The 27,377-nt window shown below is 42.5% G+C and overlaps 1 protein-coding gene across 7 annotated transcripts in view; it reads right to left on the bottom strand.

Moving 5' to 3' along the window:
• LOC122551398 (double-stranded RNA-specific editase 1-like) overlaps positions 1–27,377 on the bottom strand; it is a 322,044-nt gene that overhangs the window by 52,634 nt on the left and 242,033 nt on the right. For all 7 annotated transcript variants that reach the window (XM_043693228.2, XM_043693225.2, XM_043693226.2 and 4 more), the window contains one exon: positions 762–876. In XM_043693228.2, the coding sequence (XP_043549163.1) occupies positions 762–876 (115 nt within the window). The remainder of the gene's footprint in view (positions 1–761; positions 877–27,377) is intronic.

The following is a 27,377-nucleotide window of genomic DNA, read 5'->3' as shown; positions in this document are numbered from 1 at the left end:
CTAATGCAACATACATTGTTATACAGATTCGTCTGTTGCGCATACGATAAAAATTAACAATTTTTCACATTCATTAATATACTTAAGTACTTCATTACGACACAAAGGGATGCTGAATACATAGTGTGAGTGATGAATATTAGAATAGAAAATTTATTCCACTTGTGAGGAAAGTCTTTATAAAAAGTCACTAGTTACAGCTGCACAGAGTTATCCATCCTCCTCAGTCACAGGATAATGATTTATTTTAATTGTTCTCCACTTAGTATCCTTCATTTTGCACTTAAAATTTTGACAAATGATAAATGGTTAGAAATGAGGGTTTCTACATATAAATGTAATCTTACAATCAAGTCACAAACTAATTTATGTTTCCTTATGCATAGAGGGCAAAAAAGGGGAAAGACCAACAATAAAACTTAATTCACGATTAATTACGAAAATAAAATTTTAATATTTAGGCCTTCACATAGTACATTTGACAGCATGGAAACAGGTTATTTAGGCCAGCTGAATTTTTCCAGTGTTTATCCTCCGTGCAAGTATTTTCTCATTTACTTTAGCTCGTAACATAATTTTCTATCCCTTTGCTAACTTTCCATTGAATTCGTCTATTCTGCTCACCCCAAACATTCATTTAACACCTGAAACTTGTTTTTTTTTTAAAATGTCAAATAACTGAAGCACATTTGTACAACCTAATTTATTCCAAAAGAAACCCAACATGCACATGTGAAGAAATGAGACAAATTGCACTATACCTGTTGTCATGACAACACCAGCAAGAACTTTCCTCCGTGCATGAGGGGAGGTGAAGTTGTCGGTTAGTTCACTGAATTTATCCACCACTAATCGAGCCACTGCATCTGCCAATACCTAGTCAGAGGAATGAGGTCAGACATTCAGGTCAAATGCACATTGTTCACAAACATCCTTTTTTTCTGGTCTAAACTAGCTTTTAATTTACTCAGCGTTGCATTTTGTTGACTAGAATTGCACAGAAAGGCTATAATTAAAAATGATACAGTATTCCTAAGCTTGATGTGATTAATACAAGATTCCCTTAAAAGGCTGAACATTACAATTACATATACTGTGATGCATTCTCACATCTCCATCTTTTGCTTGACTTGTCTGAATGAAAAATTCCAGAAGCCACATTTGATTTACACATTGCAGTTCACTATTTGGAAACAGAATATATGCAGATAAAATAGACCTTTCACCTCTAGAATTTGTGTTCAAACCCAGCCTTGGTTGATGCAGGAAAGCATTGTTGGTCTGTTGATCGAGTCCATTGCAAAATTAATCCAGTTCCTAATCGGCATGGACCAACAGCACAAAGCAAACATTATTTCACCTTAATTAGAGAAAGCGAGGACTGCAGATGCTGGAGATTCGAGTCGAGAGTGTTGCTGGAAAAGCACAGCAGGTCAGCAGGAATGATTCCTGATAAAGGGCTTTTGCCCGAAATGTCAACTCTCCTGTTCCTCGGATGCTGCCTGACCTGCTGTGCTTTTCTAGCACCACAATCTACACATTTCACCCTAATTGGCCATCTTAAACAGTGAACCCATAGAATGGCTGCTGTGAGAAATGGAAAATTGTTCAGTAGGAGATGCTCCTTTACAACTAGGGGTGATGGACGTTGCTGGTATCAGGTCCTTCTTGAGCTCTCTGCAGCCTTGCACTTGGCCAAACACACTAATCTTCTGCAAGACATCTCTTTTTTTGTATGACTGTCATTGCTTGGTCCTACTCTCATCCATTCAACTTGTTTCTGGAAAATAGCTTGTATTTTTAGCCCCAAGGATCTATCCTAGGAGGTTCTCCTCATCCATATCCTTCTCCTTGGCTTCATAAATCCGTGATTAAGAAAGCGAATGCAATGTTGTCAATTATCTCAAGAGGGTTGGAATATAAAAGCACCATTGTGCTACTGAGACTTTATAAAGCTCTGGTTAGGCCCCGTTTGAAGTACTGTGTCCAGGTTTGGTCCCCACACCTCAGGAAGGACATACTGGCACTGGAGCGTGTCCAGCGGAGATTCACACGGATGATCCCTGGAATGGTAGGTCTAACATATGAGGAAAGGCGGAGGATCCTGGGATTGTATTCATTGGAGTTTAGAAGATTAAGGGGAGATCCAATAGAAACTTACAAGATAATACATGGCTTGGAGAGGGTGGACGCTAGGAAATTGTTTCCGTTAGGCGAGGAGACTAGGACCCGTGGACACAGCCTTAGAATTAGAGGGGGTAAATTCAGAACAGAAACGCAGAGACATTTCTTCAGCCAGAGAGTGGTGGGCCTGTGGAATTCATTGCCGCAGAGTGCAGTGGAGGCAGGGACACTAATTGTCTTCAAGGCAGAAATTGAGAAATTCTTGATGTCACAAGGAATTTAGGGCTACGGGGAGAATACGGGTAAGTGGAGTTGAAATGCCCATCAGCCATGATTGAATGGCGGAGTGGACTCGATGGGCCGAATGGCCTTACTTCTGCACCTATGTCTTTTGGTCTTATAACTTGAAGACTCTCAGGACTGCCTGCATTGTCAGATAACAAATTATTTTAACCGTAAATTGGGATGATCAAAATAACGGCCTTGAATCCGACACTAAATTCAATTCACCTGCCACAAATGCCATTCTTATTATGAGTCGCTGTCTCAAGAATTTTCATAACAGCAATGCTCTCTTTGATCCTTTGCTTTCCACCTTTGTTCCATCCACCCTCCCAGCTGTACCCTCTGATTTCAACCATTCCATTCTTCCCCACACACCTTCAAATTTATTCTAAGAGCCTCTTACACACTGGATACTCATGTTACAGGAGATCAAGCGATAATACAAATATAATAAGAGCTGTTGTCATCATGTCATAGAGATGGTGCACCACGGAAACACATCCTTTGGTCCAACTTGTCCATGCCGACCAGATATCCTAAATTAACCTAGTCCCATTTGCCAGCACTTGGCCCATATCTTTCCAAACCCCTCCTATTCATATACCCATCAAGATGCCTTTAAATGTTGTAATTATACCAGCCTCCACCACTTTCTTTGGCAGTTCATCCCATACGTGCACAGCCCCTGTGTGAAAAAGGTGCTCTAAACCTATGCCCTCAAGTTCTGGACTTCCCTACTCCACGGAAAAGACCTTGTCTATTTATCCTATCCATGCCCCTCATGATTTTATAAACTTCTGCACTGTTACCCCTCAGCCTCCAATGCTCCAGGGAAAACAGTCCCAGCCTATTCACCCTCGCCCTATAGCTCAAATCCTCCAACCCTGGCAACATCCTTCTATATCTTTTCTGAACCCTTTCAAGTTTCACAACATCCTTCCGATAACAGGGAGACCAGAATTGTACACAGTATTCCAAACATGGACTAACCAATGTGCTGGAGTGGTAACATGACTTCCCAACTGCTATACTCAATACTGTGACCAATAAAGTATACCAAATGCCTGCTTTACTATCATATCAACCTACGACTCCACTTTCAAGGAATGATGAATCTGCACGCCAAGGTCTTTTTGTTCAGCAACACTCCTCAGGACTTTACCATTAAGTGTGTAAGTCCTGTCCTGATTTGCCTTTCCAAAATGTAACAGCTCACATTTATCTAAATTAAACTTGATGCGCCACTCCTCAGCCCATTGGCCCATCTGATCAAGATCCCACTGTATTGAGGTAACCTTCTTCGCTGACCACTACACCTCCAATTTTGGTGTCATCTGCATTAGTCAATTCTGTATCCATATGGCTAGTTCTCTCCCTATTCCATGTGATCTGACCTTGCGAACCAGTTGACCATGAGGAACTTGTCAAATGTCTTACTGAAGACCAAGTCCATCGCTCTGCCGTTATCAATTCTCTTTGTTACTTCTTCAAAAAACTCAGTCAAGTTAGTGAGACATGATTTCCCATGCACAAAGCCATGTTGACTATCCCTGATCAGTCCTTGCCTTTCCAAATACATGTAAATCCTGTCCCTCAGGGCTCCCCCCAACAATTTGCCCACCACCGATGTCAGACTTGCTGGTCGACAGTTCCCTGGCTTTTCCTTACCACCTTTCTTAGATAGTGGCACCACGTAGGTCAACCTCCAAGTCTTCTGGCATCTCACCTGTCACTATTCATGGTACAAGTATTTCAGCAAGGGGCCCAGCAATTACTTTCCTAGCTTCCCCACAGAGTTCTAGGGCACACCTGATCAGGTCCTGAGGATTTATCCACTTTTACGCATTTTAACATATCCAGCACCACCACCTCTTGTAATATGGACATTTTTCAAGATGTCACCATCTACTTTCTCTCATTCTATATCTTCCATGTCCTTCTCCACAGTAAACACTGATGCAAAATACTCATTTAGAATCTCCTCCACCTCCTGTCGTTCCACACACAGGCTACTTTACTGATCTTTGAGGGGCCCTGTTCTCTCCCCTGTTCCCCTTTTGTGCTTAATGTATTTATAAAATCCCTTTGGATTCTCCTTAACCCTATTTGCCAAAGCTACCTTGTGTCCCTTTTTTGACCTCCTGATTTCTCTCTGAAGTATATGCTCTTTATACTACCTCAATTTCTCAAGTCATTCAGCATTTCCTACACCTATCAGCCTTTCCTTTCACCCTAACAGAACATACTGTCTCTGGACTCTAACTATCTCACTTTTGAAGGCTTCCCAATTTCCAGCTGTCTCTATCTGCGAACATCTGCCCCCAATCAATTTATGAATGTTTTTGCCTAATACTGTCAAAATTGACTTTCTTCCAATTTAGAATTTTAACTTTTAGATCCAATCTATCCTTTTCCATCAATGTTTTAAAACTGATGGAATTATGGTGACTGGCCCTAAAGTACTCCCTGACACCTCAGTCTCCTGGTCTATCTCGTTTCCCAAGAATAGATCAAGTTTTGCACTTTCTTTAGTAGGTACATCGACACACTGAAGCAAAAACCTTTCTTGTACACATTTAACAAATTCCTCTCCACCTAAACCCTTAACATTATCATAGTCCCAGTCTATGTTTGGAAAGTTAAAATCCCCGACCATTACCACCTATTACTATTCACTGACTATTGGGTGGGGGGGAGGGGTCGCCTGCCTTCCCTTGCTTATTTCTCAGTTCCACCCAAATAACTTCCCCGGACATATCCCGAGGAATATCCTCCCTCAACACATCTATAATGCTATCCCTTATTAAAAACACCCCCCCCCTCTCTTGCCCCCCTTTCTATCCATCCGATCACATTTTTATCCTGGAACATTAAGCTGCCAGTCCTGCCCATCCCTGAGCCATGCCTCTGTAATTGCTCTGATATCCTAGTCCCATGTTCCGAATCATGTCCTGAGTTCGTCTGCCTTCCCTGTTAAGCCTCTTGCATTGAAATAAATGCAGTTTAATTTACCTCATTCTCTGCTTGTTCCTCCCTGCCCTGTCTGCTTGACTTGCTCCATTTCCCAAGTATACCAGTCTCAGACTGATCTCTTTCTTCACTATTTCCTGGAGTCACCTTACCAGTTTAAATCCTCCTGAGCTGCTAAAGCAAATCCCCTTGTCAATAATTTAGTCCCCTTCCAATTCAGGTGCAATCCGTCATTCTTATGCAGGCCACTTCTACTCCATATGAGATTCCAATGATCCAAAAATGTGAGCCCTTCTCCCATGCACCAGCTTCTCAGAGCCATGCATTCATCTGCTCTCTCCTCCTATTCTTACCCTCACTAGCACATAGCACTGGAGGTAATCCAGACATTACTACCCTTGAGGATCTCCTTTTAAAACTTTCTGCTTAACTCCCTATATTTTCCCTTCAGAATCTCATCCTTTTTCCTTCCTATGTCATTAGTTCCAACGTGTACAATGACCTTCTACTGGTTCCTCTCCCCTTTGAGAATATTCTACACAGTCTCCGAGATATCCTTGATCCTGGCACCAGGGAGGCAACACACTATTCTGATTTCTGGCTGTCTGTCTGTGCTTCTGAGTAGAGAGTCTCCTATGACAAACGATTGCTCCTCATTAGATTCAGGCCAGTCTCCGTACCAGTAACTTGTGGCTGTTCGCACTACATTCCCATGAGAGTCCGCCATCCCCAATATTTTCCAAAACACCATACTTATTTGAGACGGGGAGAGCCACAGGAAACTCCTGCACTACCTAGCTCCCTCTCCTATCATTTCTGGAGATAACCCATCTACGTGATTCTATCTGTGTTTTTCTCCCTTCTGATACCTGTCATCCAACACACTCCCTAGCTCGTGTAAATTCCTCATTGCTTCGAACTCCACTCCAACTGATCCATGTGATCTGATAGGACTCGCAACCAAACACATTTACTGCAGACATAATCATCAGTAACATGGAAACACTTCCTAATCTCCCACATCTTACAGGATGAGCACATCACTTTACTGAAGACCATCTTTGCACACTAACAATCTACAAATCCAGAAAAGAGCTCAGCCTTACTGCTCTAAAAACCACCAATTGAGGCTAACTTAATACCTATGTTTTATATTATTTAAATTTAATCAAGAGACAGATCATAATAAACATATAATCAAAAATAACCCAGTCTACTCACTATTGTAGATTTACAAAAAAACAGCAAAGTTACACTTAAAGCTATGCACTTTGCTGCTGCCATGCTGTGAGCTCTCTCACAAAGGTTCCTCCAAGGTCAGCTGTGAATTTCACTGTTTGTTAATTTTTCTCAGACGCACTTGGATGTCCAGAAATAATTGAACTCAAAAAGCAAAGGCAGTGGTCATGCCCATTCACTGCTCTGAAAGATAGCAGCGTAGATTTCTCACAGGAGAAACAGGAATGATGAAGGGCTTATGCCCAAAATGTCAATTCTCCTCCTCCTCGGTTGCTGCCTGACCTGCTGTGCTTTTTCAGCACCACACTCGGGACATTAAAATCCCCTTCAGAGCACATTTTGCTCCCTTGTCACCCTCTGTACTTCCTCCAAGTCTTGTTCAACATGGAGGAATACTGATTCATTGGACGAGGGAAGACAGTATGTAGTAATCAGCAGAAGGTTTCTGTGCCCATGTTTTAACCTGAAGCCATGAGAAATCATGGAGCCCAAAGTCAATGTTAAGGACTCTGAGGAGAACTCCCTCTTGACTATATACACGGTGTTTCCATCTCTGCTGGGTCTGTCCTGGCAGTGGGACTGGACATTATTTAGGGATGGTGATGGTGCATCTGGGACATTGCCCATCATGAGTATGACCATGTCTGCCTGTTGTTTGACTCGTCCTTCAGACAGCTCTCACAATTTGGCACTAGCCCCCAGATGTTAGTAAGGACGCCTTTGTAAGGACAGCAGGGCTGGTTCTGCTGTTGTCTATTCCAGTGTTAAGGTTGATGTCGGGCAGTCTCTCTTGTTTCATTCCTGATGAAGGGCTTATGCCCAAAACGTCAATTCTACTGTTCCTTGGTTGGTGCCTGACCTGTGCTTTTCCAGCACCATACTCTAGACTCTGATCTCCAGCATCTGCAGTCCTCACTTTCTCCTAGGGGATTTCAATGTCCACCACAAAAAGTGGCTTGGCAGCAATAACTATTGATCGGGTGCTAAAGGAAATAGCTATTAGAATGGATCTGGAGCAGGTCTGCCGGCTGCAGATCCATGACTGTATCAATAAGAATGATCACTATGCAGTTCTTGCAAAACAGAGGGCTGAAGCTTTCGCAGTGCTCTTCAGTCAGAAGTGCCAAGTGGATAAGCCATCTTGGCCTCTTCAAGTGGTCCCCAGCGCTACAAATAAAAGTCTTCTGACAATTCAAATCACTCCACGTGATATCAAGAAAAGGCATTGGCTACTGTAAACTCTACAGACCTTGATAACATTCCGTCAATAGTATTAAAGATTTGTGCTCCAGAACTTGCTGTTCCCTTGTCCAAACTGTTCTAGAATCTACCCAACAATGTGGAAAATTGCCCAGATATGTCCTGTACACAAAGAGCAAGATAAATCCAACCCAGCCAATTACTGCTCCATCAGTCTATTCTCCATCATTAGCCAAGTGATGGAAGGTGTCATCAACAGTGCTATCAAGCAGCACTTACTCAGCAATAACTTGCTCAGTGACACTCAGTTTGGGTTCCATCAGGGAAGCTCAACTCCTGACTTGATTACAGCCTTGGTTCAAACATAGATGAAAGTACTGAGTTCCAGAGGTGAGTTGAGAGTGACAGCTTGTATTCAATTGAGTATGGCATCAAGTAGCCCGAGCAAAACATAGGCTTCAGGGGAAAACTCACTGCTGGTTGGAGTCATACCTAGCACATAGGAAGATGATGCTGGAGGTCAGTCATCTCAGCTCTAGGACATTTATGCAGGAAGTTCTTCCGGATAGTGTCCTAGGCAACCAACTTCAGCTGCTTCATCAATTACCTTCTTTCCATCAGAAGGTCAGAGTAGGGATGTTTGCTGCTGATTGCACAATGTTCAGCACCATTCGCCATTCCTCAAATACTGAAGTAGTCCATGTTCAAATGCAATGAGATCTAGAGAATATCCAGGCGTGGGCTGACAAGTGGCAAGTAACATTTACTCCATACAAAAGCTACATAATCATCATCTCCAACAAGAGACAATCTAATCAACTTGTGTTTCGTTCAATGTTGTTACCATCATTGACTCGCCCACTATCAACATGCTTGGGGTTACCACTGATCAGAAACTCAACCGGACTCAGCACATAAACATAGCGGCTACAAAAGCAGGTCAATGCTAGCAATACTGTGATAAATAACTCACCTCCTGGCTCATCAAAATCACTATTTACAAGGCACAAGTCAGGAGCGTGATGAAGTAATCCCCTCTTGCCTAGATGGTCCAGTTGCAACAACACTCAAGACGCTCGACACCATCCAGGACAAAGCAGCTCATTTGATTGGCACCACATTGACAAACATCCACTTGCTCCACCTGACACTTCGTAGCAACACCTGCAGGATGTATTGCAGAAATTCACCCAAGACCCTCAGACAGGATCTTCTAAACCCACAATCACCTTCATCTTGAAGAAGGGGGGCAGAAAATACATGTGAACACCACCACCTGTAAGTTCCCCTCGAGACAACTCACCATCCTGACTTGGAAATATATCATGTTCCCTTTCTGTCGCTGGGTCAAAATCCTGGAATTCCCTCCCTCAGGGCATTTTGGGTCAACCCACAGCACAGGGACTGCAGCAGTTCAACAAGACAGCTCACTACCACCTTCTCAAGGGCAACTAGGGATGGGTAATAAATGCTGGGCCAGCCAGCTATGTCTACGCCCGAGTGAATAAGAAATAAGATTGAATAACCACCAAATCTATTTACCAACAGGAAAGGTCATTCAACATTTGACAAGCTGATCTCAAAATGAATAAAGAAATGCAGTGCCATCTTCACCTAAATGGCAAAGGAAAAATCACACAGTATCTAATTTCCCATAGCACAATATTGGTGCAATGATATGACATAGCCTTCAATTGGCCAATCAATCGCAAACACAGCATGAACTGTAAGCAATTATGAAGACTAACTGCAACTACAAATTGTTGTTTGGAAAACAGTACATTTGTACTAATATACAATTTGTGGTGGTGTGGCAGATGTACACTAATTGATCCAACTGCTAAAACCAATCTATTAAAACTATTGCAATAAAAATGCAAACTACTTCATAAATTTGCTCATCTCAGACTCCTAATTACTCCCAACTAACTGAAGGGGAGCCAGCCACACATTTCATGGTAAATTAAATAAATATTTAATAGCCCAGAATTAATTAGGCAATTAAACAGCTGCTTTTCACATCAGATCATTTTTTTTTGCAGTGAGGAAAATCTTGATTAAAAGAATTAGGTGATCCATACAACATGTGTTACTTTCGTGTGCATTCCTACCTTCACTACGTTTACCTACATTGCAGCTAGAACTGGATCTGAGAGTTGAGAGCTTTCTTGGCAATTGGGTTTCAATGGTACGTCACTACCATATTTTAAATCAACATTACATTTATAGACTTAATTCTAATTATTTTAATTAACCTGTTCAAACATGCTGCGTCACATAACAGTATAGGTGGGAGTTGAATCTGAACCTTCTCACCCAGAGGTAGGGACACCACTTTTGCATAACAAGATCTAAGGAAGGGTCACCGGACCCAAAATGTTAACTCTGATTTCTCCTCAGAGATGCTGCCAGACCTGTTGAGCTTTTCCCAGCAATTTCTGTTTTTGTTTCCAGAAGCATATTTATACTACTGACATTGTGTTGTTCTGAAATCTGAGGGTCCTAGTTGTAGATTTGGATACCACAAGCAGGATCTTTTTGTCCCTTAAAAATAGAACCAATGGCCAGAACGCTAGCCATTGCCACTAATAGTAGATTCTGCAATAAAGGCAATCAAAATTTCTGTTTAAATTAAGATGCTAAAATTAAAAATCTCTCACTGAGAGTATGTTGACAGCCGATGTGGGATTTTAGTGGGTATATAGGTTGCACATTGGATCAGGCAGACCAGGTGCACCAGAAGTGGCAACAAAGTACAAAAAGTGTCATGCGGCACCATTAATTCAGATGGATCCTTGTAAAGATGGGAAGGACATTCAGCTCTGGCACGGTACTGAAGGTGTGTCCAAGTTGCTGTGAGAGTGAATCTCCATTTGCTTGAGCAGTACAAAGGGTCATCCTCCAAGGAGGAGAGAAAGCGATAAGGTAGCCAGTTTTAATAGGGACTTCAGCTGGCAAAGGCAAGGAAGCAAACAGCTGATAAAACTGGAGCATAACTCTTAGATTTTGTGTCTGTTCAACAATATGAAGCAATACCAGAAGACAATACAATATTGGAGTTGAATCAGGTCATTCGGTCCACTGTGTCTGCTCTGCTATTCAATCATGTCTGTTACGTTTGTCAACCCCATTCTCCTGCCTTCTTCCCGTCACCCTTGATCCCCTTATCAAATACAGTCTTAAATACAGTCAATGACTTGGCCTCCACTGCCCTCTATGGCAATGAGCTCCACAACCATACTTTGACTGAAGAAATTCCTCCTCATCTCAGTTATAAAGGGTTGTCCCTTCACTCTGAGGTTGTGCCCTCTGTAAAGTTTAAACAGAAACCCTCTTATCCTTCCAAATACCATCAAGTACAGACCCAGAGTCCTCAACTGCACTTCGTATAACAAGTCCGTCACCCTCAGGATCACTCGTGAAGCTCCTGTGCACCCCCTCCCCCCAACATCGCCAGCTTATTATTCCAAAGACATGGCACCCACACTACCCACAGAACAGTTCTGCCCTTGTATTGTATCCCTCATGAAAGGAATGCTAACATTGTATTTACCCTCCTAATTGCCAAATGAACCCATATGTTAACCTAAAGAGAATCCTAAACTAGGCCTCCCATATCACAATGTACCTTTGACATTTCCAAAGCCTTTCCTCGGTTAGAAAATAGTCTATGCCTCTATTCTTCCTACTCAAGTGCATTATCTCAATTTCCCACACTGCATTCTATTTGTTCCTTCTTTGCCCACTCTCCGAGCCAGTAAAAATTGGAACAGTCTCCCCACGTCCTCAGACTAATTGTCCCTCGATCTCTTTTTGTGTAAGCTGCAATCTTCAGTTCCTTCATCCAGATCATTCATGCATAATGCAACTAGTTATGGTCTCAACATAGATCCCTGTGGAACTCCATGAGTCACCAGCTGCCATCCTGAAAAAGACCCCTTTATCCACACACTCTGCCTCTACCAGTCAGCCAATTTTCTGTCGATGCAGGGACCTTGCTCTGAACACCATGGACTCTTTACTTAGCAGCCTCCTGCGAGATATCTTGTCAAACGCTTTCTGGAAATCCAAATAGATAAAGTCTACTGGCTTTCCCCTAACTTGTTTGTTACCTCTTCTAAGAATTCTAACAGATTTGGCAGGCATGACCACTCCATGCATTTCCAAGCACTCTGCAAACTCATTCTTAATACTGTACTTTAAAATTTTACCAACAACTGAGATCAGGCTAATAAGGCCGACAGTTTCCTGTCTTCTGCCTTCCTCTCTTCTTAAACAGGGATCTTACATGAGCCATTTGCCAGTCCTCTTGAGACTCTTCCTGACTCAAGTTATTTCTGAAAAATCACCACTAATGCCTCTATAATCTCATCAGCTTTGCCGTTCAGAACTCTGGGGGTGTAGCCCATTTGGTAATCTTCCAACTTCCCCACACATTTTCCTTAGTGATGGACACTACACTCACCTCCCTCCTCTGACTCTCTCGAATTTCTGGTATATTTTTGATGTCTTCCACTGTAAAGGGTGATGCAATGTACATATTCAGTTCCTCTCCCAATTCTTTGTTCCTCATTACTATTTCTCCAGCCTCATTTTCCAGTGGTCCATATCCACTCTTGCCTCTCTCTTACCTTGTAGATATCTAAAAAAAACCTGCAATCTTCTTTTATATTAATATTAGCGTAATCTCATATTTCATCTTCTCCCCTCTTATTGCTATTTTAAGTTATCCTCTATTGGTTTTTAAAAGACATCCCAGTCCTTTGGCTTCCCACTAATCTTCACTACATTGTATGCTTATCCTTTTATGCACTCCCTGACTTCCCTAGTCAGCAATAGATGTCTCACCCTCCCCTTTGTAAATTTCTTTTTCCTCGGGATGAATTTCTGCCATGCCTCCTGAATTATCCCCAGAAACCCGTCATTGCTGTTCCACCGTTTTCCCTGCTTGGCTCCCCTTTTCATGAACTCTGGCCAACTCCTCCCTCACGTCTTTCCAGTTAGATTTATTCAATTATAATACCGCTATATATGATTCCAGCTTTACACTCTCAAACTGCAGGGTGAATTTTATCATAATATGGTCACTGCCCCCTAGGGGTTCCTTCACCCTCAGATCCCGGTGTCTGCCTCTTTACTCATCACTAAATCCAGAATTGACTGTTCCCTCGTGGGTTCCAACTCAAGCTGCTCCAAAAATAAACTTGCAGACATTCCACAAATTCCCTTTCTTGAGATCTACTAGCAAACTGATCTTCCCAGTTCACTTGCACAATGAAGTCCCCTATGATCACTGCAATAGTGTCTTTCTTACATGCCTTTTCTTTGCCCTGATTTATTTTCTTCACCTTCGTACTGACTACTGATAAGAGGCCAGTATAAAGCTCCCGTCAGAGTCTATTTTTCTTTGCAGTTCCTCAACTCTACCCACAGAGTTGCAAGGCGTGGAATCAATCATTTCTCGCTATTGATTTAATTCAATTTCTTACTAATTAGGTAACCCTGTCCCCTCTGCCTGTTCTTTTGATAGGACGTATCCTTGGATATCTCAGCCTTGATCCCTTTGCTGCCACATTTCTGTGCTACACATATCAACCTGCCAATTTCAATTTGCACTACAAGCTCATTTACCTGATTTTGAATAGTGTATGCATGTAAGTACAACACCCTCAGTCCTGTGTTGACTGTCCATTTTCTCATAGTTGTCCCCTTTCGTGCTGTGCCTCAAGAGAGGATTCCCAGCCTATTCCATACTCTGTGGCCAAAGATTTGTTCTGAAAACTCGAATAATCTCTGATGAGCCCTCCCCTCTCTTTTAACTTTTTCTTAATCTTCCATCTTACTGACACCTTCCCCGGCCTAACTATTTAGTTTAAAGCCATATCCACTGGCCAGGTTATGAGATTCACTGGCACTCTGGTTCCAGCACAATTCAGGTGGAGCCTGTCCATTGCAACAGCTCCTTCCTTCCCCAGTACTCATACCAATGTCTCATTAATTACAACCACACCAATCTTTGACCCGCGTGTTTACCTCTTGAATTTTGTTTATCCTATGCCAATTTGCTTGTGATTCAGGTGGTAATCCAGAAATTGTTACTTTCGTTGTTCTGGTTTTCAATTTAGTCCTGGCTTCTGACATTCCCTCAGCAGTACCTCTTTCTATCTCTAATACTGGTACTTACATGGAACATGACAATTAGATTTTTCCCCTCCCGTTCCCCTCTGCAGCTCAGATGAGATATCCTGAACCTAGGTATCAGGCAGGCAAAACAGCCTTCAGGACTCCCAATCCTGGCCAGAGAGAACAGTGTCTATTCCCTGACTAGACGATCGCTCATTACAACTACATTTCTCTTCTCTCCCAAATCTTGAAAGGTTCCCTGTACCATAGTGCAATGGTCAGTTTGCTCATCTGCCCTATAGCCCTCACTCTTATCCACACAGGGAGGAAGAATTTCAAATCTGTTAGACAAGCTCAAGGGCTACATGCAGGAGAGGCGGCGGAAACATGGGTAAAAGGAAGGCAGCAGTGGGGGATGAGGGATATCTAGGCAAAACACATGGCATCCTCGACATGGGATTGAACACAGGAGGCTGCAATACCTGAACATGTCAGAAAACACATGTCACCAGAAACTATGACTATTCAGGCAGATAGTTACACAGATTTGTCTCTTTATCACAGAAGACCTCACAATTTGCAGAACTGCTCACTATTTGCTGCCAGTAGTTGCCAAAAATTTCTTTTTTGAGGAGCTCAAAAAAATGCCTTGTTCACTTTCACATCCTGAAAGGAAGTAGAAGGAAAATTAACAGTGAGAATTCTTGAACCTGGGCTGACAATGAAGCAGGATGCAATACCAGGGATAAAATCCAAGCCAGCTGTACTCTCTGAAAAATGAATCATAATGGATGCCATATAAAATTAACATATTGGCTAGATCAAGTTCAATAAAGGTTAAGAGAAATGCTGACCGATTTTGGTTGGTACAAGGACCGAGGCATAGCGTGCAGTTTTGTTGTGTTTGTGAACCCTCTTCAGATCCTGATTTCTTCTACATGAAGGGATGAAAACTGTTCACAAATCAAGAGTGTGATCATATTAAGCCATGGTATACGACAGGTATCATGTCTCAAATTTAGTATTTTTCTGTCTCAACAGTAAAATGTTCGGTTTGTTTTCCCTAAACCCAGACTACCCAGTCATGGATTGTGGATATTTCATCAAGTGCAACTTACAGTTCATTCAGCATGTAATCCTGAATTGTAATTAAGTGTAATTTCTGTGACAAAACTACAGTTGTCTGCATTTATTCACACTGGAAGACACATCCTGTTTGTGAGTCTATAACAGAATGCGGGAAAATGTGAAGTTAGGCAGGAAGAAGAGCAGTGGTGAATATATATAAATGAAAAAAGACTGCAGAAGGCTACAGCCAAGAGAAATTTGGGGGTACTGTGCATAAATCACAAAAAGCTAGCATACACGTTCATTGGAAATTTTGGGAAGGCAAATGTCTTTTGGCCATAATTTCAAAGTGAATGGAATATAAAAATAAGTAAGTTTGCGATAACTATGTAAGACCACACCTAGAAAACTGTGGACAGTTTTAGTTCCCTTATCCATAGAAAAATATACTGGTATTGGAGGCATTGCACAAAAGTTCTATGTACTTTCAGCTTTGGAGGGATTTTCTGATGTGGACTGGTCAAATATTTTGGCTTGGTCTCATTCAAGTCGAAAAGTGTGGCGGAGGAAAAGCGCAGCTGGTCAGGCAGCATCCAAGGAGCTGGAGAATCAACATTTCGGGCATAAACCCTTCATCAGGAATGTGGGCTTATGCCCGAAACATTGATTCTCCTGCTCCTCGTATGCTGCTTGACCTGCTGTGCTTTTCCAGCAACACACTCTCAACTCTGATCTGAGGCATCTGCAGTTCTCACTTTCTCCTTGGTCTCTTTAGAACTTAGAAAAATGAGAGGCGATTTTATTGAAACATACAAGATTCTTCGGGAATTGACAGGATAGATGCTGAGAGGTTGGCGCCCTTGTTGGAGACTAAGACCTCAGGATATAAAGTCAGATTAAAGGGTCAACCGTTTAAGTCAGAGATAAGGAATTTCTTCTCTCAAAGGGTAATGAATCTGTAGAATTCCTTGCTGCAGTGGTCTGTAGAGGCTGGGACAATGCTGAGACAAACAGATGGTTAATCAGAAAGGGAGTTAAATGTTATGGGGAAAAGGTAGGAAAGTGGAATTGAGATTATCACAACAGCCATGATCTCACTGACTGGCAAATAGACTCAACGGCTGAATGGCCTATTTCAGCTCCCAAGCCTGATGGTTTAAGAATCTGTTTATCTTTTTAACATATTACTGAATGACTTGGAATAAAGGAATGGAGAGCTGTATATGCAAGTCTGAAAATACCACACATTAGGAAAGAACGGGCAGTACGGTGGCTCAGTGGTTAGCACTGCTGCCTCACAGCGTCAGAAACCCAGGTTCAATTCCCGCCTCAGGCGACTGACTGTGTGGAGTTTGCACATTCTCCCCGTGTCTGCGTGGGTTTCCTCCGAGTGCTCCGGTTTCTTCCCACAGTCCAAAAATGTGCAGGTTAGGTGAATTGGCCATGCTAAATTGCCCGTAATGTTAGGTGAAGGGGTACATGTAGGGGAATGGGTGTGGGTGGGTTGCTCTTCGGAGGGTCGGTGTGGACTTGTTGGGCTGAAGGGCCTGTTTCCACACTGTAAGTAATCTAAAGTCAGTAGCACAGCTGGGAGAAGGGTGTCGCAAAGCAAGTGTTCAATGTCAGCCAGTCTGATTTTCTTCATTTCAGAGCCAAGCCAAATAAATGAGCTTTCTTTTGAGTGTGGTGAAAAGCTAGCGACTGGAACTGAGTAAAAGGGGTTTGGGAGTCAAGTAAGTTTAATTAAAACAGAAATTGCTGGAAAACCATATCAGGTCTGTTAGCATTTGTGCAGCAAAGTAGTCCAGTGACTCTTCTTCAGAACTGATGGTAGCTATGAGTCAAAAGAGTGGTGCTGGAAAAGCACAGCAGATCAGGCAGCATCCAAGGATCAGGCAAATTGCCGTTTCAGCCAAAAGCCCTTCATCAGGAATGAGGCTGAGAGCCTCAGGGATAGAGAGATAAATGGGAGGGGGACGGGGCGGAAGGGGAAAGTAGCTGAGAGTTCAATAGTGGATGGAAGTGGGGGTAAAGGTGATAGGTTCGAGGGGAGGGTGCAGCGGACAGGTGGGAAGTAAGATGTACAGATGGGATGGATCATGAGGAATGTGCTGAGCTGGAAGGTTGGAACTGGACTAAGGTGGGGGGGAGAAGAAATGAGGAAACTGGTGAAATCCACATCGATGCCATGGGGTTGGAGGGTTCCGAGGCAGAAGATGAGGTAGCTATGAACAGGTTATTATTTATGCAGAAGATAAGGGGATGGGGGGGTGGAGAATGTCAACATTACAGCTGAAAGGGAGGGGGAGGAAGTAAACAGGCAGGTGTTACAGTTTAAGCGATTGCAGAGGAAGATGCCGTGGGTCTGTAGATCGTGTTGGGAGTGAAGGATGAGTGAAATAGGGTGTCCTAGAGGAAACATCCGGGCAAAAGGCTGACAAAGGCAGCTAGTAATTCTGGTGGAGTGGGTACATGACCACAAGATCTCACCATCCAAGGCTCTAAACACCTTCGAGGTAAAGCAGTGCTTTACCTACACTTCACTCAATATAGTTTATTGTATTCACTGCCCGTAATGTGGTCTCCTCTACACTGGGGAAATGAAGCACTGACTGGGTGACCGCTTTGGAGATTGCCTACATTTTGTCTGCAAAAAGGACCCTGAGTATCCGGTTGCTGTCACTTCAACACACCATTGTGTTCTCTGGCCAACATCTGTCTCAGGCTTGCTGAAGTGCTCCAGCAAAACTCAGTGCAAGTTGGAAGAACAATACTTCATCTTCCACTTGGGAACTCTGCAGCCATCCCAACTTAGTAGCAAGTTCAACAATTTTAGGGCTTCAGCACTGCAGTGATTGGAACCAGGCGGGATTGTGTTAACTATGAGATCCTTGCTTGCGGTTGTTCACTTGAACTAATCAGGGAGTCCTGGCTGACCAATATAAACAGGGGATGGATTTGGGGTTTGTCTGCATTTCTCATGTGAACTGGTTGTATCGGGGGAAGGGGTTTGGCCTTGCTGCCCCTTTCCCCTGTAAATTGCTGTTTCTTTCAAACTGCTGTTTATTGTTCATTGTTGACTGATTGTAATTTGTAAACTTTGATAAAATTAAATATACAGGAGATTCAGAATCTACTCGCTTCAGGGAATGACTTCAAGTTGGATGGCCACAGCCAATGTACTGGTTCCATGTAAATAAAGGGTGACTTGGTGACAGGATCCCTGCCTCTGTGCAATTATTTCAAACATCTTCTCTCATATCCTAAATCCAACCCGAAACACAAGGCCTTGTCATCACATGGGTTGTGACCACACAACCCATTGTCAGCTATTCAATCTCTCAGACTGACCATCACCCACTCCTTTGTCTATCCAAATGTTTTTCCCTCTCTTTGGATTCTATCTCCACCTATTATTTACTCCTTACCCTTCTCTTCCCCCCCCCCCCCTATCTTCTGCATAAATACCAACGCTTTCCTAGCTACCATCAGTTCTGAAGAAGGGTCGCTCGACCCCAAATGTTAATTCTGATTTCTCTCCACAGACATGGCCAGACCTGCTGAGCTTTACCAGCAATTTCTGTTTTGTTTCTGATTTACAGTACCCACAGTTCTTTCGGATTTTTTGTTGAAGGTCCAATTAAAAGTTCCACATAATCCACTGATCACCTTCTGACTCCGACTGTACTTGAACAAAAACTTTTTACTGACATACCTATTCATAACTATCCCTTTCAAAGATCTTTTGGCCAAACTTAACTTGAATTGATGCATGTTGTGAAGAGACAGAAGGAAGCTGCAGAGAGTTATATATAGGTTGAATGAGCTGGCAAACAGTTGACAGTTTTTCTTATTTGTTTAAGGGATGTGGCTATGGTTTTTGTTTGTTCTGGAAGCTGTCAAGCTTCTTGAGTGTTAGAACATAGAACATCAAAGAATACAGCGCAGTACAGGCCCTTCGGCCCTCGATGTTGCGCCGATCCAAGCGCACCTAACCTACATTAGCCCACTATCCTCCATATGCCTATCCAATGCCCGCTTAAATGCCCATAATGAGGGAGAGTCCACCACTGCTACTGGCAGGGCATTCCATGAACTCACGACTCGCTGAGTAAAGAACCTACCCCTAACATCTGTCCTATACCTACCCCCCCCTTAATTTAAAGCTATGCCCCCTTGTAATAGCTGACTCCATACGTGGAAAAAGATTCGCACTGTCGACCCTATCTAAACCCCTAATCATTTTGTACACCTCTATCAAGTCACCCCTAAACCTTCTTTTCTCCAATGAAAACAACCCCAAGTGCCTCAGCCTTTCCTCATACGATCTTTCTACCATACCAGGCAACATCCCGGTAAACCTCCTCTGCACCCGTTCCAGTGTCTCCACATCCTTCCTATAGTATGGCGACCAAAACTGCACACAATACTCCAGATGCGGCCGCACCAGAGTCTTATACAACTGCAACATGACCTCAGGACTCCGGAACTCAATTCCTCTACCAATAAAAGCCAGTACGCCATATGCCTTCTTCACCGCACTATTTACCTGGGTGGCAACTTTCAAAGATCTGTGTACATGGACACCAAGATCCCTCTGCTCATCCACACTACCAAGTATCCGTCCATTAGCCCAGTACCCCATCTTTTTATTACTCTTACCAAAGTGAATCACCTCACACTTAGCTACATTGAACTCCATTTGCCACCTTTCTGCCCAGTTCTGCAGCTTATCTATATCCCGCTGTAACCTGCCACATCCTTCCTCACTGTCTACAACTCCTCAGACTTTCGTATCATCCGCAAACTTGCTCACCCAACCTTCTAACCCCTCCTCCAGGTCATTTATAAAAATGACAAACAGCAATGGTCCCAAAACAGATCCTTGCGGAACACCGCTAGTGACGGCACTCCAAGATGAACCTTTGCCATCAACTACTACCCTCTGTCTTCTTCCAGCCAGCCAACCCCTAATCCAAACCTCCAACTCACCCTCAATGCCATACTTCCGTATTTTTTGCAGTAGTCTACCATGGGGAACCTTATCAAACGCCTTACTAAAATCCATATACACCACATCTACCACTTTCCCCTCGTCCACCTCCTTAGTCACCTTCTCAAAGAATTCAATAAGGTTTGTGAGGCACGACCTGCCCTTCACAAAACCATGCTGACTATCCTTGATCACATTATTCCTATCCAGATGTTCATAAATCCTATCCCTTACAATTCTCTCTAAGATTTTGCCCACAATAGAAGTGAGACTCACCAGCCTATAGTTACTAGGGTTATCCCTACTCCCCTTCTTGAACAAGGGAACCACATTTGCTAGCCTCCAATCTTCTGGCACTACTCCTGTAGACAACGAGGACATAAAAATCAAGGCCAATGGCTCTGCAATCTCCTCCCTTGCTTCCCAGAGAATCCTAGGATAAATGCCATCAGGCCCAGGGGACTTATCTATTTTCACCCTTTCCAGAATTTCCAACACCTCTTCTCTACATACCTCAAAGCCATCCATTCTACTTAATTGTGACTCAGTACTCACATTGACAACAATGTCCTGTTCCTGATTGAATACTGACGAAAAGTATTCATTCAATGTCTCCCCAATCTCTTCAGCCTCCACACGCAACTTCCCACTACTATCCTTGACTGGATCTATTCCTACCCTAGTCATTCTTTTATTCCTGACATATCTATAGAAAGCCTTAGGGTTTTCCCTAATCCTACCAACTAAGGACCTTTCATGTCCCCTCCTTGCTGCTCTTAGCTCTATCTTCAGGTCCTTCCTGGCTACCTTATAACTCTCAATCGCCCCAATTGAACCTTCACGCCTCATCTTTACATAGGCCGCCCTCTTCCATTTAACAAGGGATTCCAATTCCTTATTAAACCACGGCTCCCTCACACGACCCTTTTCTCCCTGCCTGACGGGTACATACTTATCAAGGACACTCTCTAGTTGCTCCTTGAACAAGCTCCACATATCAATTACGCCCTTGCCTTGAAGCTTACTTTTCCAAGCCACACATCCTAAGTCATGCCTCACCGCATCATAATTTCCCTGCCCCCAGCTATAACTCTTGCCCTGTAGTGCACACTTATCCCTCTCCATCACTAAAGTCACCGAATTGAGGTCACTGTCCCCAAAGTGCTCACCTACCTCTAATTCTAACACCTGGCCTGGTTCATTACCCAGAACCAAATCCAGTATGGCCTCACCTCTTGTTGGCCTATCTACATATTGTGTCAGGAAACCCTCCTGCACACATTGGACAAACACTGACCCATCGAACGAACTTGAGCTATAGCTTTCCCAATCAATATCAGGAAAGTTAAAGTCCCCCATAACAACCACCCTATTACTTTCACTCTTCTCTTGAATCATCCTCGCAATGCTTTCTTCTACGTTTCTAGGACTATTAGGAGGCCTGTAAAAAACTCCTAACAGGGTGATCTCACCTTTCCTATTCCTAACCTCAACCCAAACTACCTCAGATGGCGAGTCTTCATCCATTCTTGGAGATGCACCTATTCAGGCAAGAGGGATGTTTTCTGAGGAATTCTTGACATGTGCTTTGTATATGGTGGACAAACAATGTGCAGTCAAGTGGAGAGTTACTTGCAACAGAATTCCTAGCCTGTAACCCGCTTCGATAGCTATAGGAGGCATATGGATGGCCCAGTTTAGTTTTTGCCTAATGATAACTTCCAACATATTGACAGCATTACAGCATTAAAGGTGTTGCTTATATTCTCTCCTTCTTGGAGGTGGTCATTGTCTGGCACTTGTGATATGAATTTAACTGGGCACTTGTCAGACAGAACAGAAACAGACTCTTTCAATCCAACTCGACCATGCTGACCAAATTTTCCAAACTAAACTAGTCGCATTTGCCAGTATTTGGCTAGTATCCCTCGAAACCTTTCCTACTCATGTAGCTATCCAAATGTGTTTTCTATGTCCTAAGTGTACCTGCTTCTACTGCTTTCTCTAACCCAAGCCTTGACGTTGCCCAGATCTTGCTGCACATGAACACATTCTGCTTAAGTATTGTAGGAATCATGAATGGTGCTGAACCTTTAGATTTAGATTTAGATTACATTACAGTGCGGAAACAGGCCCTTCGGCCCAACAAGTCCACACCGACCCGCCGAAGCGCAACCCACCCATACCCCTACATTTACCCCTTACCTAACACTACGGGCAATTTAGCATAGCCAATTCACCTGACCTGCACATCTTTGGACTGTGGGAGGAAACCGGAGCACCCGGAGGAAACCCACGCAGACACGGGGAGAACGTGCAAACTCCACACAGTCAGTCGCCTGAGGCGGGAATTGAACCCGGGTCTCCGGCGCTGTGAGGCAGCAGTGCTAACCACTGTGCCACCGTGCCGCCCACTAAGCACCTTAAGCAGTCATCAGCAACATCCCCATGCAGACCTTATGATGGAGGGAAGATCAATGATGAAACAGCTGAAGATGGTTGGGTCTCCTGAGGAACTCATGCAGTGATATCCATGGTTGAGATAACTGATCTTTAACAACCACAAACATCTTCCTTTATGCTTTCCAGCCAACAGTTACGACTTGATTCTCAGTGATTCTAGTTTTGTTTGGACTGCTTGATGCTTTACTAGGTTGAATTCTGCCTTGATATCAAGGGCAATCAGTCTCAGCTCACATGCGTAATTTAGCTCTCTTGTCCAGATTGGGACCAAGGCTGTAATGAGGTCAGGAGCCCAGTGGCCTTAGCAGAAACCAAACTTACTGTCAGCGAAATGTGGTAAAATGTGAGACATTATGAAACATTCACTTTGGCAGGACGAATAAAAAAAGCAAAGGCAAACCATATGGAGGATGATTGCAAAATTCATAGGTGCAGGGGTTTCTAGGTGTTCCAGTGCACAAGTCAGTGAGTATACAGGTACAGCAAGCAGTTAAGGAGGATAATGGAATGTCATCCTTTATTGTGAGGGTAAATAAACATAGAATTTACATTATACTTCAGTTATATTTAAGTTGTTTGGGTACGGGTGACACCATAACTTGAATACTATGTGCAGTTCAATCTCTGTATTTAGGGAAGGATGTAAAGGCATTGAAGGATGCTTTTCAGAGGAGATTTAATGGATTGATACTGGAATGTGAGGAGAAAAGGTGATCAGACTCGGCTTGTTTTCCTTGGGCGTTTAGAAGAGTGAGGTGTGATTTGATTAATGTATAGGAAATCATTAATAATCTTGACAAGGTTGGAGCAAAAATGATGAAAAGTCCAGAACAAAGAGGTATTGTTTTTAAAATTATGAGCAAAATTTGTTTTCTCTCAGAGCATTCTGCAAAGCTGAGACTCTCTAGCCTAGAAGGCAAGGAGGTAGGGTCATTGATCATTTTTGAGGTGGAAATAAATAGTTTTTTGTTTGGCACAGAAGCCAGGCTTATGAGCAGGAGAATGGAATGTGGAATTTGAAATGCAAACATTTCTTATTGAATGGCAGAGCAGGTTTGAGGGACCAAATGGCCCACTTTCATTCATAATTTCCATGTTTGAATTGAATCTTAAACTAAACCACATTATCTCAAAAGCACTCTTTCAACATTTAAGTTGCCTTCTGATGTCACCATTAAGTTGTGCAGTTTTAATTTTATTATGCACCTATCTTTCAGACTATGGGGCACATAACTTTATGGTTCTTAAGTAACAATGGAAAACCTTTAATCTGACATATATACTCCAGCATTCCTAACTACTGTACTTACATCTCCAATTAACCATACCCAAATCTCCTTCAGTCTCACAAACTTAACTTGGCTACAGTCTAAGATGAGCATTAAATTATATGCAAGAACTGCACAATCAAGGTGAATTAGGAAGATAATAATTGGCCTCAGTTATGAAGGGCAGTTTTATAGAAGTATTCCACACAATCATGTTTGATTGAGTAGCCAATTGAGACACAGAGAGTGAAAGTTGCATGTATTCATGCATCCTAACTCCAGAGGGCAGGGAGTAGAATGAGAGAAAAATTTAGAATCAATATGCTGAAAACTCACTGGAGCACAATAATGAAAAAGGCAAGATTCTTTAATCTTGCCAACAAACAAAATCCAAAGAAAGAAAAATAGACAAGGCAGTGAGTGAGTGCTACCTACACTGAGGGCAAAGCTGCAATAAGAGAGTGTCACAATGGCTGACGTGTTCTCTAAGAATGGTAAGTGAATTGAAGGCTATAATAACTGGTGCGGTGACCATGTTAAATAGGTGTGATCCTCCCTGGGTTGAGTGTGCTTAGGAAGGGTTAAACACCCTGATATTGGAAAAATGACTGCAGAGGCAGGGAAATATAAGTAATTAGCTATTTAAGTGTCTCAATTGGGCTCCCAACAGCTAACTTTCCTGTAGCTGGCAAAATGGCATGGCCTATGTCATTTTACTGGTCTTCCTGCCTCCCCACACTGCCAAGGAATTCTGGCAGTGAATAACTCTGGCCCTGAATTTTCTTAAAATTATTTGGTAGCTTTGCATGATCATCTATCCTTGCTGAGTGATGGTATGAAATACAACAATCATTTTTTGGTGATACATTCACATCATCTATTAGCATTTAAAAAGAGATATCTATGCAGGAATATAAATTGCAGATTGCATCTTTATTATTTGGATTATTAGCTGGGTAATCAGATCACCTCTTAGCAAAATGCTGACATGACTAATTTAACAGATAACGTGATTAATTTACCAATCACTTTTAACAACAGGTGAGAAATACATGTATCCCTGAGGCCTGATAATCAATATCACGAGTACTATCTAGCTAACTGGAAGGTTTTGCTTCTTAAAGAACAGAACTTGAGAAGCTTGGAGTGTCTTGTTTACAATGGGAAAGAATCACAGCAAAACATCAAGATCCAGAAATATAGTGAAGGGTTTTGACAACACACCATGGAAATGACACACACCATTAACTGACAGATTGCTACTGTCTGCCACAGCAATGCTGTGCCAGAATGGCATGAAATGTTCTAACTCAGCAATGCTATAATCATCAATCATTCCTTATTGAGCTTTGGAACTTTGGATAGTTCTTGATACTTTCAAGTATCAGCCAGCAGAGGCAAGTGGCGAGGAGAGCTAAATCCCAAAAATATTCATGCCCAACCTTGGTATGTAATATCGAATCAGTGTTCATATACATTGGGCTTATAGATTCAGCTGAAACATGTTTAACAGTGATCCTTTAATACAGACAATAAAAAGGTATAACAGCTGTTATATTGTATGCACATCAATGAGATACTGGTTCAATCTTTCCCCTCACTCTCAGGATCACTGTTGTATTGAACATAAATGTGACACAGAGTAAATGCTGTTATTAAACTCTGATATTTAGTCTTCTGCCAATTCTCTAGCATTGTGGCTTGAAGCAGGTTTTGATCTCAGTGTCCATTTATTTTTGGTATTATTCATCATCTCACTTACACTTCTCCTTCGCATGCATATACTGCACATCATCTACTCAATTGGTACCAAACATAGATGTGATAATAAAATAAAAGATTTGAAGATGTAGTGCTTTTTGCTCTGTGTATTATGGGAATGTTCTGATTCTGTACGTTGAAACACACCAGAGCATTGCAGAGATGGATGCAGGTTCTATGGATAGGATAAATAGACAAAGTCTTTTCCCTGGGGTCGGGGAGTCCAGAACGAGAGGGCATAGATTTAGGGTGAGAGGGAAAAGATATAAAGGAGACCCATGGGGCAACTTTTTCACACAGAGGGTGGTACGTGTCTGGAATGAGCTGCAAGAGGATGTGGTGGATGCTGGTACAATTGCAACATTTAAGAGGCATTTGGATGGGTATATGAATAGGAAGGGTTTGGAGGGATATGGGCCGGGTGCTGGCAGGTGGGACTAGATTGGGTTGGGATATCTGGTCGGCATGGACGGGTTGGACCAAAGGGTCTGTTTCCGTGCTGTACATCTCTATGACTCTAAACAAACTTCGTGAATTTCTCAAGTCAGATTTTTATTTCCCAATGGAGGCATAAACATTCTGAAAAGTGAAGATCACTATTAGCTGCTATTTTGAAACATATTTTAAATTAATTATTTATCATAGAAGTCTGTCCTGAAAAAATAAGTTAACCACCAGACTGACCACAACTGTGACATCTCCAATAATGTCACAATATATTCAAGAATGTAGAAAATATGTTGGCAAACGCCCCACGCCAGGGTTTGACTGGAACCTTAATGTACAGATAGCTTTGGTTATGGAAATAAAATCTCTTATTTTTGCAAAGCTATACAAAGTAATCTGTGTAGCTGCTCCCCTCCACTGATAGGCAGGTAAATCTGCTTTGAGAAGGACAGCATTCAATTTGCTCTTTAAATTTCAGGCTCTAGGATCGGTAATAATGATAGTGGTGACTTGTGTGAATTTGGTTGAACTCCATAAGATTTAGTCTGTTGACACAACTGTGCAGGGGAATGATTGATAGTTTTATGAGGCTGTAATAACATACTTAACCTTTAATGTTCACAGGTAAATGGTTGTTTGTTTTCACAATTTAATGGCCACTTAAAGGCTTACATCTTTTTCAATGGAGAAGTCATTTTACAGTGACAATGACAAGCACTGGAATGAGAAATTTAACTTAATATTTTCTCCTACACTGAAAATGATCCCTAATGCTATGGCCGGGCTGCTGAATACTGCATGACTGTCTATGGAAATATGCGGGGAGAAGGAATGAGTGATTTGAAGGGGCTTGGATAATCTGTGGGGGCAAGGGGTGGTATGGTGGATCTGAAGAAGCACAAGTAGCATGGGGAATTTAGGTGGTATGGAAAATGGGTGTAGGGTGAGATTCAGGGGCCCTTTAAATATATTGAGAGCTGGGATGCTGTGTTGACAAACTGAGGCGGGCCTTATTACCAAGCAGCTCTGCATGTACACTCAACCTGCATTCCTTCATAGCTTTCAAACTGCACTGCAAACCCAAATACTACAAACAGAAATCTGAGCACCCCTATCTCAGTAATGCTGTTGGAGAAGCAGTAAGATTCAATCAAAAGGGAGAAAAATTTATCAGCATGCATCTTGCAGCCAGCCCAAAAGTACAGGTAGTTCTGCTATTACACATTGGTTGCATTTTTGTGCAATGCCGCACTATACAAAAATCACACAATACAAATACACTTAAAGTGTAATCGCGCTATAGACAACATATACATGAAAAGTATGCATTTTAGAGAAAGTGTCTCCTATTCACCCCATTGCGTTATAGACAATTCGCATTAACAAAAGATGCATTACGGAAAAACTGCCTGCAGAACATCTCGGCAGCCTCCCTG

Source organism: Chiloscyllium plagiosum, unplaced genomic scaffold (assembly GCF_037043375.1).
Source record: "Chiloscyllium plagiosum isolate Xiang-an unplaced genomic scaffold, Cpla_swu_hap1 HiC_scaffold_7, whole genome shotgun sequence".
In the NCBI taxonomy this organism is placed as follows: domain Eukaryota; kingdom Metazoa; phylum Chordata; class Chondrichthyes; order Orectolobiformes; family Hemiscylliidae; genus Chiloscyllium; species Chiloscyllium plagiosum.
The sequence above is the reverse complement of the archived record's forward strand: the minus strand, read 5'-3'. Positions and strand labels throughout refer to the sequence as shown.